This window comes from Venustampulla echinocandica (genome assembly GCF_003357145.1).
Source record: "Venustampulla echinocandica strain BP 5553 chromosome Unknown scaffold_14, whole genome shotgun sequence".
NCBI lineage: Eukaryota > Fungi > Ascomycota > Leotiomycetes > Helotiales > Pleuroascaceae > Venustampulla > Venustampulla echinocandica.
In genome coordinates, this window is record NW_022474219.1 from 274,729 (window position 1) to 294,491 (window position 19,763).

The following is a 19,763-nucleotide window of genomic DNA, read 5'->3' on the forward strand; positions in this document are numbered from 1 at the left end:
ATCCGTGCCTCCTTTTTTTTTTTATATATATATAGTTGGATTAATGGGCGTGTTTGGATGCATTTTAGTTGAGTTTTTTTTATTTTTAATTGGGATGCTATGAAAACGCTATGTACCTCTCTTTCATCTTCATCTTCATGTGTTTCGTTTTGTTTTTTGTTCGTTTTGGGACAGAACTGTGGTGTGAAGATATGTGTTACGCGGCATGTGGAGATGCAAGTAAGTGCAAGGCTTTTGCTTGTTGATATACACTGTGCGGTATATATATGGTGCGAAAAGGCGGCAGTTTGATGATGCATTGAGACCTTGAACACTTACGTACTTACTCCTTCCAGCCCCTCCATCTGTGAATGAATATCTGTGATATGCTGTGTGTTTTATACGTGAGCTGAAGACTTGCAGTGTCGTGTCACCAGGTATTCCAATTTTGCAAGCCAAGTGGCAAAACTAGTGGTGAACCTTCTCGATAAATAGCTTTGTTTTCCTTCATATGCACTTGTTTGTTTTGCGTTTGGTTTTTCTTTGTGGACTTTTTTGGGGGGGCGAAGGGGGTTGAAAGAATGGGGGTTGCTTCTCTCTGGCCTTTGTTACATTTACTTAGGTGGATGAGGATGGACTTGAGGGGGGCGTTGGCTGATTATAGGATGGTGATTAACCTTCGTCACGGTTTTGCCAATTTATAATGTTTGAAGGGGGAGGGAACGTCGCTAGTACTGAGATGGGCAAATAGTTTGGCCATTTTTTATTGCGTCTATCGGGTTCTTTACTTTTCATACTACACTTTGTCACCGATGGAAAGGAAAGGCTATATTTTCATTGATTAACAATACTATTTTTTTTTGCTTTGCTATGGCTTAAAGAATGACTAGACCGACAAAGGAAACTCGCAATGATACTCACTATTCGTCTTGATTCCTATCCTAAGGATACTGTGGAATTGAAGGAAAAAGTAAATTGCAGACAGAAAAGAAAGGTCACTTCCCGGCCCTTACTTGGCCGTGGTGTGTGCTTATGAAGAGTCCGGGTCGTCGAGGCATGAACCGTCTGGCCCGCGTTCGATGCGGCTCAAAAGTTCTGCCAGTTCCTGTGCTTCCTCGGCGCTTCCCGCATGAGCCATCCTACCTTGAATTTGTTCATGGTCTGCGGAAACGTCTCGTGCGCCCGGGAGGAGCTGGTAAGGGGATTGTGCTTGGGGGGATTGGGTATATGGCGATACGTGTCCCGCTGCTGCTGCTGCTGAGCTCTCTCCTCCTGGGATCTGTCCTGCTTCAAGACGTCCGATTTCTCGCCCGAGGGTATCATACCGGCTAGCATTTAGAAGTTGTTCATCTGTTAAGGTAGCGAAGAACTGAAGCGGGTCAGCGTGTAGGAGCATTGGATCGATGTTGCTCTCGTCATACTCATTCTCTACACCATCCATTGTATCCGGGCACTGATCGCCAGGAAGTGCTGCCTGGAGGACTTGGTTCCCTGAAGCTTGGTTTCCCAGTGCGCTTTCAGTTCTGGCGGCTGGGATCTCCTGTTGTTGGAAATGTTCTGGTACCTGATCTCCGGGTTCTTGCCCGGCCATCGCAGACTCGCCAGCATGCTGAAGCTGAGCCTCTGCCCAAGTAGTGCTGAAAATCCGAAGTGGGTCAGGCACTGGGAGCGGTGGATAGAGGCTGTTCTCGCGCATGATTTCCTCGAGTCGCTCGAGTTGTTCTCGTGCTGTCATCGTATCACCGTATGCATTGTCGAAGTAGCCACCTTCTTCGGAGTATAGATCCTCTTGGGGAGATGGGTCAGCCAGATATTCTTGCAAGTTTTGGAATAATGCGATATCTTGTTCGTCTGCCATGTTGTCATTTTCTGGATTGCTGCCATCACAGAGGTGGCTTTCCTCAAATAGGATGCAGTCCCAGCAAGGTTTATTAGGGGGATTGCACATCCGGTTCTTCTCTATGCAGTTGCGGCAACGATCGTCACCTTCTGCAACCGCAACTTCAGGCCCTTTTCCTTTTGGCTCCCGGGCCATGAGCGTAGGGTCGGTACCCCCCATTTGTGGGCTTCCCTGGGGAGAGTTAGTTTGCTGCCCTTGATCCAACCAACTCGCCCAATCTGTTTCTTCTGGGTCTGCGGTTTGGGGTTTAGTAGTCTCTGGGTCAGCGCTCTCTGGACTGGCACTCCCTGCATTCTGTACAGTAGAGAGCTTTGACAGAGCACGCTTTGTGGGAGCACGCTTTGTGGAAGCACGCTTTGGGAGTGGTCGCTTTGCGGGTGCACGTTTTGTGGGAGCACGCTTCGTGGGAGCACGCTTCGTGGCAGGATGCTTAAAGGCAGGTCGCTTGGGGGGAGCACTCTCTGACACTGCCTCTGGGGTTGCACTCTTTGGGGTTGCACGCTCTGGGTCACTTACTTTGGAAGCGCCCTCTGGGGCTGCACTCTTTGAGACAGCTCTCGTAGTCATAGTGCTCCTTAAGACAGTGTTCAGGGGGTCAGCCTTTGTATAAACGCTATTCGGCGTTGTGCCGCGCATTCTTGGGCCGACGGGGGTGGTTTTGCAATCCTGTTTATAATTGACGCATTGCAAGCAAGGAAAGCCTCCGTCGTCCGGAATAGTACAGTGTCTTTTGTTCCGCTGGCAATAGAGGCATGCAAGCGGTAATATAGGTCCTGGCCAGCCGGAAAACTCATACTCGTGGGTATAGTAAGAATCGCCGCTATCTTCCGCGGGATCGGGTGTTGGCTCTCTGGGTTGTCCAGTACGTTCCTGCCATGCCCTCACCTCTTCCAAGAGTTGCCGGTCGATTTCTGCGTTGCGCTCTTGGCGGAGTTTCTTGTCTGCATACCAGCGTTGGGTATACGTCCTGTTATACTCCCTGTGCTTCTTATCCATCTTGTGCGCATGCTGAGTCTCCATGCGGTTCTTGACCCGCATCCTGTCATCTACTCTGGCTTCCCCGTGATGCAGGTCCTTTGCTAGAACTGTGGCTTCCTTAACAGTTGGAATGCATGGTTTGGACATGTACCCGACGTTTTGTTGAGCATACCTCACCCTGTTTGCCCACTGTTCTCTAGTCTCCCAGTCCAGTCGTGGATGGTCCATTATCGCGCTGCGGGGGTCGTCATTAGGACCCAAGTTTGCTTCCCGGGGAAGATTGAGGCGCGCTGGGCGCGGTCCTTTAGGGGGACCTTGGGCAATGGGACTGGGGAGTTTTCCCCCCCTCCCCTGAGATCGAAGTCTCGGTCCAGTGTTTGGATATTTGAAGAAGCCGACTTCGGGGTATGTTGTTGAGCGACGAGGAACGGGGTCACCCTCCACCTGGGGCCGACTCATTTGTCCATCGTCAGCTGCTTCTTGTTCAGTCGAGCTTTGCAAAAGGCCCGGGGTTTCACTCCTTCTCCGAGATCGAGTCGTCGGTTCAGTGTGTTGAGTTCCGCTCACTGGCAGGAAGGCGTCGGGGGTTGATGATGGGCCGAGAGCAAAGCGATTTCCTCCCCTCTGTGGTTGACTCATCATTCCACCGTGATATGCTTCATATTCCGTCCAGCTTTTGAAAGGGGAAGGAGGCATATTACCAGTTTCATCTTCGCTCCCCTCAAAGGTATCCTTCATCTCGGTATCTTTGTCGCCGGCCATGACATTTGACAAGCGGCTGAAGAGGTTGGGAAATCTTGAGTTGTTATCAAGAATGGTTTCTGTGCTCAGGGAATTGGTGAAGATCAGAGGATCGTGGTGGTGGTGCGGGTTGGAATGGAAAAGAGAGATTTTTAAGGTCTCTCACAATTATATTTATGTAGGTTAAGCACTGGTTGTTTTCTCTCTATTGTGAACAGTATTCACTGTTAGGGGAATAAACAACAACTTGAACTTGATTTCTTCAGGCATATCTATTATTGCAACAGCTGTTAGAAGAGCTAGATTGTTCTCTAAAAGCTCGGGTCTGGGTAGTGTTTCCTGGGGGGTTAACAAATCGCGACTCTATACACTGTATAAGAAAAATGCAAATATCTCTTCACCCACACCACTGCCCATTAAGAGAACCCCTAGAGCCGCCAATAGCCATTTAGCTCCCTATGGAATTATTATTGCTACTCGAGACAAAGGTGCCTAAGTTAATTATTCTATCATTTTTGTTTTAGAGCGCTAACTAATTTTACACCCCAACAAAATTTATATTTGAATACGGCTTGGGAGTTCAAAGGAGATTGTGTCGATATCAAATACCGTTTAGTCCTTTTTAGTATCGATATGAGAATTGCATTAATATACTCTGTTGAGATATTTAAATAAAAGAACCAAAAAAATAAATTCTAGTAATAAATAATACGAATAAGCTATCTTTATTTTGACAATATAAGATGAACACTATTGACGTGTCAAATAGTGTCATAATAAAAGCTTGGATTTTATGTATGTGTTCTAATGCCATATTTGCATATAAGAGAGAAAAGATAAGATATCAAGGAACTAAATTGAGTTTGGAAGGAGCTCTTTTAGAATAAATTAATATTATATACTACAGTAGAAGGCGAATTGGGTGTCGCGAACTTTTTTAGTTCCCTTTTTTTATGGACTGCGGGGTAGGCCACTTAACAAAGGCAGAATTGGCGATCATACAGTATCCTAACTCCACATAAATGTACTACCTCTTGTCAATAGAATTGCCGTACAATGATTTGCACAATCAGCTTCCGGATTTTTCTACACACGCGCTTTTTGCGCATGGACTTCTCCACCAAGCCAAATGTGTATTTACCAAGCTCTTCACTGAGCCAGGGGATTTTGAACCTCAATACCGCCGGCCAGCAATGTCCAGCGAGCAAGTCGCACTCATAGTAAGATCTTAGATTCCTCTTTTACACAAAGAAAGAAAGAAAATAGCTTCTATGAATTTGTATAAGGCTATTATTGGTGGGCAACTCGCCAGAAAATGCACGAGGCTCATGTACCAAGAAAAATGAGGCTGTGTAAGTTTACAAACAACAAGGCTGTGCACACTCGCCTTGATCCCTCCAGCCTTGGCTTTCAATCTGTGGTTCCTCTCCACCAAGCTCACCACCGAGTTCTCCTCGTCTCAATGTCGGACCTCACATGCTCCAGTGGATCTGATGCGCTTGCCACCAAAATGTCGCCAGCGGCCGATCCCAACATCTTCAAACTCCTTGACCGTTCAACACCATCGATCAGGCTGATCCAAATACTGCTTGAAGACGACAGAGCCATTTCATGCAAGTTCCACAACTTCAACCTTGCGGATTGCCCGCCATATCAAGCGCTGTCGTATGCCTGGGGCCCATCCGAGCCCACCGCTAACATTGAACTTGATGGCTCCCCGTTCACCGTTCGAGAGAATCTTTATCAAGCGCTTCGTGCCCTTCGTCGTTCTTTGGAAGAGGTAATATCCACGGGTCACCTCGGTCCTCTTAGCAAGCCCTTTACAAGCTCATACTTTTGGGTCGATGCCATCTGTATAGACCAAGCCAACGTGCTGGAACGCAATCACCAAGTCAATCTCATGAGCCGCATCTACTCCCAAGCTAGCACTGTTGCAGTATGGCTTGGCCCTGAGACCGAGGATAGCGCGTTAGCTATGAAACATTTATCTAACAAAGTCCGATTTCACCAAAACATCCGAGATGCAATATCTGCCCTCTGCCACCGTCCCTACTGGAACCGTCTTTGGATTATCCAAGAACTCGTGCTCGCAAAATCCATCTACGTACTTTGCGGTAGCGGATATCAGGACTGGGAAAATCTCGTAAGACTAGCTTCAAATATGGAAGATGAAGATGAAGATCACATAAATTCTTCCCGGACAAACTTTCTTCTCCCTGACTCTCCAGCCCGCAACGTCATCACGTTTAGAAGCCGCTGGAATACGCTGGAGGCGAAGAAGAAGACGCTCGACAGCTTTATTGTGACAGGGGGAATAGACAAAGCTGAATGTACTGATCCCCGTGACAGAGTTTTCGGGTTGTTGGGTCTAGTAGACGAGCTTGGAGCGAAATCATTGGGCATAACGGAGGCAGATTATGAAAAAAGTAAAGAGGAGATTTACTGTGATGTTCTGCGCTTCTTGAAACACAATCCTGACGGTCTTTCCATGTCTTCCTTCTGGATTGCGAAACCGTTGGCAGTCATGCTGCGGCTGACGACTAAGGAGGACCCACGGTCGAACGGTTTCAAGCTGTTGCACGCTTTTTTCCATCCCAGGGCTGGTGAGGTTGCTGATGAAGAAGAGGAGCTTCGCCTTATCCTCGAAGCTTTCGAGGAGGAGGAATCTTAGCACTTTTCGTAGCAGCTGGTTTCCAAACTCTTCCTATATTTGTAGAGATAAACTCTCTTATGAAAAGTGTTGAGATTGATTTAATATAGTTTAATTTAATAGGTATTGATCGTTCAACTCACTTGAGCCTTAAATTCCTATAGCGAGGATTCGTACTCGAGGAGTGAAAAGCGGTGGTATGTAAATAGTCCTACGCTTACCTACTAGTAGACAAGTAATACCCAAATTACCTATTAATATATTAGTTAGAGACAGGGGAGAAACTTACCGACATTTTCTCCGCTCGTTCTTAACCAGAATCTATCCTCGTAAAAGCTCTATCGGAGATTCCGGCTCGTTCTCGCTCTAGGATAAGGATTTGAGAGGGATGAGGGTTGGTGAGGGACGGCGATTCGTGAGGGATATATCTAGAGGTGAATAGGCAAGCGAATACAAGGGTACTTTGCTCGGAGTGGGCTGGATAGAGTACTGTATATACTAATGCCTGGCGCAAAGTCCTTGCGCAGAAAGCGCGTATACAGAAAAAACCGGAAGCTGATTATGCAAACCAGTGTATAAAATGTAGGTCAAAAATAACAAATCTTTGAGAGTTGGGGACCGCACAAGGTAAGAATTAGGCTTGCTCTGCGATAATAAATTAGGTCTGACAATTAGCAGCGGTAGGTGCCTTTGAAGTACAACCGCGTAGGGGTGCACAGCTACAACTATCTGGAAATGGACTCTAATTAACTAAAAAACTAGCGATACCCAATTCGCCTTCTACTGTAATTATGCTTTCTGATTTAGTCTCCTCTAGATACCATTTCATGAAAATGAAATACAAAAAAATACCCTAGGTGTTCGTGCTAGATGTTGCTATATGATGTAGAAACTTTGAGTTGTCGTCGTCGTCGTCGTCGTTGAAGGCTAACCGACCTCGGTCTCCCAGGGGAAAGGGGGGAAATGCCCCACATGGATCTGTAATCGCGCGGCTTATCGGCAGCTCTACAACACTGCGGTGTTGATCGCAACAAACAAAATAACATCTGCTGGCAGCTCCATCCCACTTTCAATCTCACTTGATTCGACTTTCAATCACGACATATGCCATTCCTGCCCACCACCGCCCACGTCCTTCGTACATTCCGTGCCCTTAAGTCCTCACCCAAATCCCTCATTCCAAACCCGACTACCAAGCTCCTCCTCCGCACTATGGCTTCCTCCGCCATGTCGAAACGCCTCGAAGGCAAGACTATCCTCATTACAGGTGCATCTTCGGGAATTGGGCGCAGCACAGCGCAGGAATTTGCCCGCACGTCGCCTAATAACCTGCGGCTGATTCTCACGGCGCGCCGGATTGATACTTTGAAGGAGGTTGCGGAGGATATTAAGAAAGAGGTCGGGGCTGGGGTTAAGGTCTTGCCAGTTAAGCTGGATGTCAGTAATCCTGAGGAGGTGCGGTCGTTTGTTGGGAATCTGCCAGAGGAGTGGAGGGATATTGATGTGCTTGTGAACAATGCGTAAGCTGTCCCCCCGTTTTGTTGTTCGGTTACGTGAAGATATACTAATACTGTCTGGATACGCATAGTGGATTGGTAAAGGGTGTTGCAAAAGCCCCTGAAATCCTCGAGGAAGATATAAATGTTATGTTTGCGACGAACGTTACGGGCCTGATCAACATGACGCAAGCCATCCTCCCGATTTTCAAGAAGAAGGGGGAGAGTGGTGCGGGGGATATTATCAATATTGGCAGTATTGCAGGCAGGGAACCATATCCGGGCGGAAGCATTTATTGTGCTACCAAAGCGGCGATTCGGAGTTTTACTGATGCGCTGAGAAGAGAGTTGATTGCTACGAGAATTAGGGTTATTGAGATTGATCCTGGACAGGTTGAGACTGTGAGTTGAGATGGGGATTTCGATGGTTTTGTGGGGTTATTATGCTGATTTTAGTCTAGGAATTCTCGGTCGTGAGATTTTACGGCGATAAGTCTAAGGCGGATGCTATCTATGCGTAGGTTCCAGCCTTTTATCCATGTCTCTAGGTCATTACTAATTTTACATAGGGGCTGCGAACCGTTAACCCCGGATGATATTGCCGAAGTTATCGTCTTTACAGCGGGTCGGAGGGAGAACGTAATTGTTGCAGATACCCTTATCTTCCCAAACCACCAGGTAAGCGAATATTCTCTTTTCTTTTCGTCCCAGCGCTGATGAGAACAGGCTGCTGCTACTGTCATGCATAAAAAATCATAGACGTGCTGAGATGTTTTATTTTAGGCCGGTGCTGGAGGGGCAATGTATAAGAAGCCATAAGACAAGGCTTTGCTGGATTATAGATAATAGAATGCATCTTACGTTTGATTGAAGATAACTTGCTACGTGATATGATTTTGAGAAAGTCCACTGCCGTTCAGGCTCTTTTACTTGTGACCGAAGCATTAGATCTTTATATGCTCGTCAGTGTGGCTCACGCTGGGTGCTATATGAACGCCAGATAAAGAAGTTAGAACCGCTTTGTTTAGAATAAAAGGATATGGCCAGATCAAATGTTAGTATTCAGTATCCAATTTCCACTCTCGATATAAAACTGGAAATGTACAAATTCTTTACTACTTCTTACCAATTCTATGAGTGAGGGGTGTGCTGCACCCCCACTATTAGGTACTCACTCACCGAAGCTCCCCCGGTCCCCACCCCTGATTGGTCCGGTACCGAAAGCTGTGCCCACAAACACCTGATAGGCATATAGTGTTAAATAAGGGAGAAGTAGCAAAAACAGCTCAGCAATGAGCAGTACACCGGTTGTATAGTGTAGCGGTTAGCACGGTTAGCTTCTACTCCATACCATCAAATAATGTATTTGGCCACTGATTTCAATTAGTGGGATTTTGATTATATCAAGATATTCCCGAATCCCCGGTTCGAGCCCGGGTACGACCTATGAGTTGTTGATTACTTTTTTTCTTCCCTTTTGAATTTATTTTGGGTAGTTTTTTTTTTTGTTTGGATGTTCTGGTTTTGGCGGTTTGGAACTTAGAGCGCTAAAGAGTGACGCGATGCGGTTTTTGGTGTGGCTGGACGGGATGTGACAGATAAGAAGAGCCACACAACTGGGCGAGAGAAACGTAATTAGTTTATTCCTTTGTTTTATGCATACAGATTTGTACTACGAATATGAATGAATATCTTGTCTGGTTACATCCATTATGCTACTACATGTAGGTTACTCTTTGAAGCCTTTTCCCCATACGTCTGTTTCCCTGAGAGATTTTGGGGATAAGTCACGTGCACAGTCCGAGGTCAACTTCCGAGGCTTTCCTGTGCGCCACAAGAGGTGGGATTATTTGCTCCGGAATCCGAAGTTCACCCTCGACAGTTCCATCATTTGTACTTCGCATTGTATGTCGTAGTCTCATGCTAATCTATAACATGCCTGGCTTTATTACTTAGTGCTTCTGATCATCAATCGCATTTTTTTCTAGGCCGCTGGACTTTCTACGAGTACTGGGTTGTTGAAGTTTCCGAGTCTGCCGTTTGCTTGCTCATATTCTCAGCGTGACGGGCTGTTGTTTGTTGGGCTTCATCACAAGACATCCAATCCTTCAATTCTCTGTCTCCGTATACGATGATCGAACTCATTTATCCCAATTTCCTGCCAACATTGACCCTTCAAAATCTATCTGCGCGTTCGAAAATGGCAGATCTCGCGGTAGACCTTCCCGATTCAAAATATCCCCATCTCTGTCGCTGAAGGGGATGGGCTAGCAAAGTGATAGCCCGCGTCGCGTTTCGCGTTGGGAGAGATCTGTTCTACTAATTTATTAATTTCCCCGTTCGTTCTGTCTGATCCAGAATTAATCTCAGTTGTAGTAGACCGAGAAATCAAGGCTGCGTGTTTTTGATAGACCGAGAGGTTCAAGCGCAAAGGCTAACTGGCCCCCACACCCCACCCCACCGCCACGGAAGATCCCAAAACGTCGACTCCGGATACAAACCGAGAAGAGCGAGCGCCAAAATTGTGGAGAAAGGGTGAGAATGTATTTCACAACTGTTATCGCGAGTGTGAGCTCTGGACGAGAGAATAGAATAGGGAGCGAGGAATATCGTTATTTACACGGAGGTAGAGGGAGAGCTGAAGCTGAAGTTGAAGCTGAGGAAGTTTCGGCAGCGGTTCCCGGTTGCTATGGAAAAGTGCAGTTAAGTGCCTCATAGTCCGGAGATCCAGAATGTAAACAAAAACTTACCTAGGTACCTGCTAGGTAGCTGAATCGTCGGGACCCCTCCGCTGTCTCACGAGAGCAGGCGGCATGCAGGGAGGATATTAGCTTGGGGGGGTTACTGTACAGTACGTAGGTACATGTAATGTACATGTACAGTGTACAGTGCAGTACAGCACAGTACGACGGCAATAGATTTGTCCGAGCCTGGATATTTCCGCGGCCACTTCTTCGGGCGAAGAGATTTTAATTCGAATTCGAATAGTGGGATTGCTCTAGTGCATTGCTGTCTTTCTAGGCATCAGAGATTGAAAAGGGAGGAGGGGGAGGGAGGGAAGCGGAGATCTACCGCAGTGTCACGACCCCCCAAGACGCCGTCTGGCAGCCAGCAGCCAGCAGCCAGCTGGGCTACGAGTTGCGCTCGCCTCTCAGGGCCGCAGCCCCAATATCTGACTCGAGAGTGCCACGTTGCGAAGATCGCACTTTCCACTCGAGGAATGGAATGAACCAGAATTCAGTGATTCCTGCCCCAAGGGTCCCAAGGGTTCTTGGGATCCTTGGGGGGGGCTTTCTCTTTTTTGATCTGTCGTTCGGGCTCGGCTCGGAAATACTTTGTGAGGGAGGGAGTTTGTTACGAGTAGTGACTAGCAACTACGTAGAGTTACTAGGAGTTACTAGAAAACAGGCGGGGTCCTCCAGCAGGGTTCAGCCAGCGACAGCAGGCCCGCTCGGGATCCGCTCGGGGGGCCTTCGCAATGCTACCTAGTGGGCGAGATGACGAGATGTGGGAGGGAGCTGCCTGTAACGAGAACAAGCCAGTCAAGCGCACAGGATTTGAATGTATCAACTAGATCCTTTTAGCTTCTCGTTTCTATTTTTTTTTCCCGATGCAACTCGATCGCTTGCCAGGGCGTGCACAAAAACGGCGAATAGCAAAATGCGCTCGTTTCAATCGGCATCTGCATCTGCAAGACACCATTGCTTCCAGGGCGTAAGCCCCCGATTCCGTCGCAACCGCAACGCCGGACAAGCCGCAGGATGCACCACACGGTCGAACCCTGAACGAGGCGAGCCGCGGCTATGGCGGAGGAGGGATTCTGGTTTTGTTTATGTTTTGTGTTTGTGTTTGTGTTGTGTTTGGTCGCTGGGTGTTGCGAGGCACCCGGACAGTAAGGTACGTGCTGTATGTGCTGTGCTCTCGCTGACAAGTCCCAATTACTATACGGCGGATAAGACCACGATACAGCGATACGACGCAATCCGATACGATACGTAAAAAGGCGTGCTTGGTGTGGCCGCGTCATGGAGATCCTGAAGGGTAGACTGGCTAGCTACAGTACCTACTGCCTGCCTACTACCTAATCGATAGCGAAAGGCCTCCTCTCTTCCCCCCCCTTCCAAAGGCCAAGCTGACTTGGCGAATAAGAGGGGAACAATTCATTAATAAGAGGGATCGCAAAAGCTGTCAGTTGGTCGTAGGCCAAGATACCGAAATACCTTGGGTGGTGTTCTTGGTACCTTCGATCAGGCAGCTAGAAGCCTTCCATCCAGGCACAAGACTTTCTTGGCCCTCCATATGCATAATATGAGGTCACACCGTCAGATAAGCCCAACAACCCAAACGCTGTCCCGGGTATAGCCCGTACGAGGGCGGAGAAGGGGGGGCAAGAAGGGCAAGAAACGGATCACCGGAGGCAATTTATCACTTTCCAATGGATAACCCCCGAAAAGAAATCGCGCAATAATACGTAGTGATAATGATGCAGACGCTCTCGCTACGTTAGCTGGGCGTGCACTGTGCACTGTGCACTTGCAGCTATCTGCAATTTGAATAGCACAGAGTAATAATGGTATGCCGGCTATCCATTGCCGTTCGAAGTAAGTAAGTGCTTGCTCGCGTGCCTGGCTGGCAGCAGGTGTCCCGAGTATTTGCCTACGTCGGTGGCTATTTGTCGCTCTTCGCCCGGCTTATGTCGTGTGCGCAAGACAAAACAAGTCATGAATAGGGTCCTCGGAGGTGTCCGTTGCTACCGCCACGCCTTGTTCTCTCGCTCTTCTCTGGCCCTCTCTCGCGCTCTGTTGTGAGAAAAGAGGAAAAGAAGATTTTCTTCAAAAGAGCCTTAGTCGTGAAACAGTACTGGTACGGACGTAGCGTTCCCCGTGGTGGGGTGGCGGTGGTGGCGTGGGCGGCTTTCGCGGTTGATGGGCCAATTAGTGGCCGAGAACCCACCAAGATCTTCTTATCTGAGATTCAAGAGGTCCAGCGAGGGGTGTATTCTTAGTACTGGAGGGGGCGCCTGCTTATCCGCCCCTTGTCACACCCAAGGCCGCCGTTACGGCGCTCTGACGGAGTCTGACCCCAGGCCCAGGGCGAGGGAAGAGCGAGAGCGAGGGTCAACACGCCCTTTTGCTCCTATCAAACCCAAAATAAAGCCTCCCTGTTACAAACATAACCCAGAATCCCTTTCTCCCGCCCGCAGCGCTGGGCTAAGACCAAAGACAAAACACAGTACGGTACGGAGAAGAGCAGCTAACTAGCTAGCACCCGCCGGCCTGCTACGCACACCGCTTCGAGCCGCCGTGAAAATCCCTCAATCGCTTCTTCTGCCAGTGTATTATTATTTTATTCCCATCGCCGGCGGCGGCCACTATACTACCCACTAACCACGAACCACTAACCTCCCCCAGCTTGCCGTCCATCCCGGAAAATGGCAGATGGAGCTACTCAATCTCCTTGAGAGGCCCCCACCCCACTCCTTCCCCGACTCGTTCACAATAGCAACGAGCGGAAACGCGGCGCCGATTGCCACAATGTCGAAAAGTAGAAAAGAAGCCCAGTTCCCACTCTTGGCTTGGGTTTGTCTCTCTACCTTTTTTAGCTATCCTTCATATATCTCTTTTCCCTTCCTCTCACCGGCGTGTGTTCAGGCCACGGGTGCTGTTTGTGCGTGCAAGTGTGCAGTGTAGAAGTCGACCCATCTCCCCTCCAATTGTGTTCTGAAGCCAAATCGGCCGCTTATCACCATGTCGTTCCACAACGGGGATGTTGAGAACGGGAACGTCGAGAAGGAGACTCGCCCCCCAGTCGCCGCCGCGAATAACAATTCCGACCTGGGCGAGTATGGAAACCTCGTCCGCTATATCTCGACCTACCACGATGGCCGCCGAAACTCCGTCCTCGTCGACGATGAGGATACCCCCAAGAAGCGCCATTGGTGGCAGCGGAAGCCCAAGGACGGCTCCGCTGGAGCTGGATTCGAGACGCCGGAGGAGTGGTTAGAGACAGACTGGAGGCAGGGCTTGAAGTCGACTGAGGTCGACGCCCGGCGCCGGAAGACGGGATGGAACGAGCTTACCACCGAGAAGGAGAACATGTTCCTCAAGTTCCTCTCGTATTTCCAAGGCCCCATTCTCTATGGTAAGTTTATAACCGAATAGCCTGCTATCATCTGAGCTCAATTGACCCCTCCAATAGTCATGGAACTTGCGGTTCTTCTCGCGGCTGGTCTCCGTGATTGGATTGATTTTGGTGTCATCATCGGTATCTTGATGTTGAACGCCGTCGTCGGTTGGTACCAAGAAAAGCAAGCTGCGGATGTCGTCGCCAGTCTTAAGGGTGATATTGCCCTCAAGGCCACCGTCGTCCGTGATGGTCAAGAAATCGAAATAAAAGCCCGTGACCTCGTCCCCGGAGATATTGTAAGTTGATTGGTCAATCGCAAAATCTACTCCGCGCTAATAAATATCCAGATCGTTATCGAAGATGGACAGGTCGTTCCCGCAGACTCCCGAATTATCAGCGCTTACGACAACCCCAACGGCTACCATGAGTATCTCATGGAACTCGAGGCCCGCCGCGGTGAGACTGTCGAGGAGGAGGTCGACGAGGACGAAATTGGCGGCGAGAAGCATGGATCCGGATATGCCCTCCTCGCCATCGATCAGTCCGCCATGACTGGAGAATCTCTTGCTGTCGACAAATATGTCGCTGACGTTGTCTACTATACTACCGGTTGCAAGCGTGGAAAGGCCTACGCTGTTGTTACTCACTCCGCGAAGATGTCCTTCGTCGGTCGCACCGCTTCGTTGGTCACTGGCGCCAAGGACCAAGGTCATTTCAAGGCAATCATGAACTCCATCGGTACGAGCTTGTTGGTTTTGGTCGTCATCTCGATTATGATCGCGTGGATCGGCGGCTTCTTCCATCATATTAAAATCGCCACACCGGAATGGAGCTCTGTCAATCTTCTCCATTACGCTTTGATCCTCTTGATTGTCGGTGTCCCCGTCGGTCTCCCTGTCGTCACTACTACCACTCTTGCCGTCGGTGCCGCTTATCTCGCAGAGGAGAAGGCTATTGTCCAAAAACTTACTGCCATTGAGTCTCTCGCTGGTGTTGACGTGCTCTGCTCCGATAAGACTGGTACGCTCACCGCCAATCAATTGAGCATTCGTGAACCATTCGTCGCTGAAGGCGTCGATGTCAACTGGATGATGGCTGTCGCCGCTCTCGCATCTTCTCACAATGTCAAGTCCCTGGATCCTATTGACAAGGTCACAATTCTCACTCTCAAGAGATACCCGAAGGCCAAGGAGATCCTTAACCAAGGATGGAAGACTGAGAAGTTCACTCCTTTCGACCCTGTCTCCAAGCGTATCACTGCTATCGTCGTCAAGGACGGTGTTACCTATACTTGCGCCAAGGGTGCCCCCAAGGCTATCTTGAACCTCAGCAGCTGCTCCCCAGAAATCGCCGATATGTACAAGGCCAAGGCCACTGAATTCGCTCGTCGTGGTTTCCGCTCTCTCGGTGTTGCCGTCAAGGAAGGCGATGCCGACTGGCAGTTACTTGGAATGTTGCCCATGTTCGATCCCCCTCGTGAGGATACCGCTGCCACTATCGCTGAGGCTCAGGTCCTCGGTCTCTCCGTCAAGATGCTTACTGGTGATGCCATTGCTATCGCTAAGGAGACTTGCAAGATGCTTGCTCTCGGTACTAAGGTTTACAACTCTGAACGTCTCATCCATGGTGGTCTTAGCGGATCTACCCAGCACGACTTGGTTGAAAGCGCAGATGGTTTCGCTGAAGTCTTCCCTGAGCACAAGTACCAGGTCGTCGAGATGCTTCAAGAGAGAGGCCATCTTACTGCCATGACTGGTGACGGTGTCAACGACGCTCCTTCATTAAAGAAATCCGACTGCGGTATCGCTGTCGAAGGTTCCACTGAAGCTGCTCAAGCCGCCGCTGATATCGTCTTCCTTGCCCCTGGTCTCAACACTATCGTCTCTGCCATCAAGATCGCTCGCCAGATTTTCCAGCGTATGAAGGCATATATTCAATACCGTATTGCTCTCTGTATCCACATGGAAATCTACCTTGTCACCTCTATGGTCATCATCAACGAGACTGTCCGCGCCGATCTCATTGTCTTCCTTGCCCTGTTCGCCGATTTGGCCACAATTGCCATTGCCTACGATAACGCACACTTTGAGATGCGCCCTGTCGAATGGCAATTGCCCAAGGTCTGGATTATCAGTGTTGTCCTCGGTATCCTCCTCGCACTTGGTACCTGGGTCATCCGTGGTGCTATGTATCTGCCAAACGGTGGTTTCATCCAAAACTACGGCAACATCCAAGGTATCCTGTTCCTGCAAATCTCGCTCACGGAGAATTGGCTCATTTTCGTCACTCGCGGTGGCCAGACCTGGCCCTCATGGCAACTCGTTGGCGCCATCTTCGTCGTCGACGTTCTCGCAACCCTCTTCTGCGTCTTCGGCTGGCTCACAGGCCCAGGCGGTGCTGGTGAGCCATTCACCAACCCCATGCCCACTGCCCACAACTTCTCCGTCAACGGCGACACCGATATCGTCACTGTTGTCGTCGTCTGGGGTTACTCGATTGGTGTCACCATCATCATTGCCATTGTATACTACCTCATGAACCGCATGCCATGGCTCAACAACCTCGGCCGCGCCAAGCGCAGCCGCTCCGACACCCAAATGGAGAACGTCCTGAGCCACTTGTCCAAGGTCGCCCTCCAACACTCCAAGGACGAGGGCACCGGCAGCGAGCGCTGGCACTTGATCCCCAAGTCCGAGGAGGCCGAGGATGATGATTAGATCATGATATATAAATAAAAAAAAAGAATCGTGGCCTGACCCCCCCTGTGGTGGTAATTGTTAGTTGTGTATGTGTTGGGTGGTTGTTGCATAGAAAAAAGGCGTCGGCGTATCAACCAAAGCTGGATATATCAAATGAATCCTTTTTTATTTTGTATATAATCATATATCTATTTTTATAGAGTATTTTTTTTTTCTTCCCTTTCTTCTGCGGGATAAAGAAGGAGGGAGAAAAAAAAAGAGACAAAAGATAAAAGGACACCGGTCTCGGGACCGATATCTTTCTATCTTTGGATATTTTTCTTTTGTTTTTGAGTAGAAAGCTTTGGCAAATTTATTAAGAAATAAATAAAAACTTCATTTAATTAATCTTTTTGGGCTTAGGATATCTTCTTGTGAGACATTTAAAGTTCTATTCTTCCTTCCTTCCTCCTTGTGATGTCTCTCTACCCCTCTCTCTCCATCGCCCGCTTGACCCATACAGCCACCCTGGACTTGGTATTGTTTCTGGCAGACACTTGACAAGTGTGGAGGTTTGGACATGTGGGAAAGGTGGTCGCGGGTTGGAGGTCAGCTTTGAACTCAAGCTAATCCCATTTTGCAGTTAGCTCTGTGCTACGATAATGAAGGATGGGGTTGGGGTACCTCGTGAACTTGCCCAGAGCAACGACAACAATAGCAGCTGCTAGGTCCAAATCGATATAAAGGGACAAAGGAGAGAAGGATTTCCCTTGGAAGCTCGTCTTAGCTTCATCCTGGGCTTTCCACGCCATCCATCAACAGTAGATGTTGTAAGAATCAGATGGGAATGCCCAACTAATCCTTCGTCACTTTCAATTGGCGGTAGATAAAAATCATGTTGTCGGACAGGACTTTGTTCCAGCGAAGCTGTAACGCGGAGGTTTTGCGGACGAGTTTGAGTTCCTCATGATGTTCTGCCATTTGCTGGCTTTGAAGTTCGCTGGTGGCTCGGTCTTGTCGGTGAATTTCCATAAGATCGGCGTTGTGATCGGCGTTCGTGATCGGTGATTGCTTTCACAACGTCTGCGTTAGATGGGAGAATTCTGCGAGCCAAACCAGACTTCGGGAAGAAGCCAAAGGCGACAAGAAGGCAGGGCAAAGTAACGAGCACCGCGAGGATGCCGAGCACGAGCGAGGCGGTGGCGACTCTATCGGAGTACGACATTGTCGTCGCTCCGTCGGAGACAGTTGAGGTTGGGACCATTTTGAAATCTTTTGAATTGTAGTAGTACGATTGGATTTCAAGTAGTGATCGCTCTGTGAACCAGAGAAGAAGAAGAAGAAGAAGAAGGATAGCGAGGAAGGCACTTTTATTACACGTTGAGCTAGAGTTCGAGGAAGGTGCAACAACAACACCCGCACCTGCCAATCCGTGCCGGGCTTGGATTGCTGGTGCTTGTAAGGGGAAGGCACTATGAGGGGTGGGGTATGAGAATGTTCCAAAGACTGTGAGAGATTTAGATGTTGGGAGTTACTCAGAAACTGTGAGGCATTCAAAACATTGAGGCCATCTTGCGGCAATCCCAATGGTACGCCTTCGGCCCAGTCTTGCTCTAAGGATGTCCATGTGTGGTATACGAATGCGGCCGGCAATAAGGACCTGCGCGCCAAGCGCATTGGGGAACATGTCCACGAGGCACCTAATATCTTCTTGCGAGAGAACGCGGCGCGGATTAAAAGTGTGATATATTAGATTCCGTCCGACTCGAGGGACGTCCATACTGTTATAGGGCCAGGCTGTAGGGATTGTGTGGATCTCCAGGCCTTCTACGTGAGTGTGAGACGGCAGCTTGGTAAGAAACTCGAGGCACCAGACACGTTTGCCATCGGTTCCGGTTGTTATTTCGACTGCCAAGGTGTATTTTAGTGGGGGATGGTATGTCCGGAACAGCTGCTCGTTGTCGTCGGTTACGTAGGGCTCGACTTGAGCTCTATCAGCGGTGACTCCTGGGGAACCCAATAAGTAGATTGTGTAGCTGTGAGCATGAAGTGTTAGTACTAGCCAAGATATCGATTCTGGCAGAGGTGGGGCTGTAGGTCTAGTTTAAGGGATAGTAGCAGGCGGGTAGGTGGGTGGGCCCCTGAGGTAAGAGAAGGGTGTAAGATCATATACGGGAGATGACTCAATGATTGATAGCGGGATCATCGATGAGGGGCGTAGGGATATCGACGGCGAACTAGTATACTGGAGAGGGAGGGGCGGCAACCCGGCGCCTTTTGGGCTGAGGCTCGGAAGACATTCTTGACACCGTCGAGTTCGAAAGGTCAATAGATGGCGAGTCGATGTTGATTGTGATGGAATGTTGATTTGGCCCGACTCTGTCTTTGGCTGATGCCGCTTCGGTTGATGAACCTCGAGCGCGAAGGACTTTGTTCATGGGATGTACAGTCGACATTGCTCCAACGATGACTACTTAGGATAGTCGATCATGCGACAGAATTATATAATAGATAACTAGGGCGTGCCGCAAATAGAAAGTCTAGACCCTCAGTAAATCCGGTACAAGGTGTCAACCATCTGCTGGAAGCTGTATAACTAGATCAGTACCTTCCCTTACTGGAAAGTGCGGTGCAACTAATGGGAACTACACCTGCGCTGGAGGTCCCCAAAATGGGAAATGTTGTTCATCAAGCGGATTCTGGTAAGCCCTTGCACATCTGAGTTTGACAGTTTACTAAAATATCAATTAGTGGACTAGCATCTGGTTATTGTGAAACAGGTTGCCAAAGTGGCAATGGAAACTGCACCTAAACTACTTAAATTTTGGGATTGATTTTTGATTGATCTTCAAATGTTTAAATTCTTGCTGGGTTAAATGTGTTAGAAAAACATATAATATGTAGCTTTGAAACTTGGAAACCTTCCTTTTTTAAAGTTCAATTTTTGGGGGCAGGTTCTACTTCTCAAATCCCTATAGTCTCTATAACACAGAACTCTTATCTCCAATCCTCGCACATTTTTGCATATTTGTCGGTGTATGCGTTAACATAATCAATCAAACTGCCATAAAAGTGAATGTTGTCATAAGAGGATGTAATAACATATATCCATCCAAACTCATCGAGGTCACTTTCCTGTGGATTCGTACATCTCCCATATACAACATGTGACGACCCCCCATGCGTAGAATCACCACATTCAAACCCAACAAGAA

The 19,763-nt window shown here is 48.7% G+C and overlaps 5 protein-coding genes across 5 annotated transcripts; 3 read left to right on the plus strand and 2 right to left on the minus strand.

Moving 5' to 3' along the window:
• Window positions 1-1,009: 1,009 nt before the first annotated feature.
• On the minus strand, window positions 1,010-3,619 carry BP5553_10286 (uncharacterized protein; the record flags this gene model as incomplete). Its single annotated transcript, XM_032018909.1, has 1 exon — window positions 1,010-3,619. One exon carries the CDS (start codon window positions 3,617-3,619, stop codon window positions 1,010-1,012), a length of 2,610 nt encoding a protein of 869 aa, XP_031864933.1.
• A 1,441-nt stretch (window positions 3,620-5,060) lies between these two features.
• Window positions 5,061-6,269, plus strand: BP5553_10287 (uncharacterized protein; the record flags this gene model as incomplete). The annotated part of the gene is made up of 1 exon (XM_032018910.1): window positions 5,061-6,269. One exon carries the CDS (start codon window positions 5,061-5,063, stop codon window positions 6,267-6,269), a length of 1,209 nt encoding a protein of 402 aa, XP_031864934.1.
• Window positions 6,270-7,460: 1,191 nt separating this feature from the next.
• Window positions 7,461-8,563, plus strand: BP5553_10288 (NAD(P)-binding Rossmann-fold containing protein; the record flags this gene model as incomplete). The annotated part of the gene is made up of 5 exons (XM_032018911.1): window positions 7,461-7,768; window positions 7,837-8,146; window positions 8,206-8,261; window positions 8,314-8,422; window positions 8,528-8,563. 5 exons carry the CDS (start codon window positions 7,461-7,463, stop codon window positions 8,561-8,563), a joined length of 819 nt encoding a protein of 272 aa, XP_031864935.1.
• Window positions 8,564-13,491: 4,928 nt separating this feature from the next.
• BP5553_10289 (Plasma membrane ATPase) lies at window positions 13,492-16,587 on the plus strand (the record flags this gene model as incomplete). Its single annotated transcript, XM_032018912.1, has 3 exons — window positions 13,492-13,885; window positions 13,943-14,166; window positions 14,218-16,587. 3 exons carry the CDS (start codon window positions 13,492-13,494, stop codon window positions 16,585-16,587), a joined length of 2,988 nt encoding a protein of 995 aa, XP_031864936.1.
• A 925-nt stretch (window positions 16,588-17,512) lies between these two features.
• Window positions 17,513-19,004, minus strand: BP5553_10290 (uncharacterized protein; the record flags this gene model as incomplete). Its single annotated transcript, XM_032018913.1, has 3 exons — window positions 17,513-18,054; window positions 18,109-18,584; window positions 18,787-19,004. The coding sequence occupies 3 exons, from the start codon at window positions 19,002-19,004 to the stop codon at window positions 17,513-17,515; spliced, it is 1,236 nt and encodes a 411-aa protein (XP_031864937.1).
• Window positions 19,005-19,763: the final 759 nt, after the last annotated feature.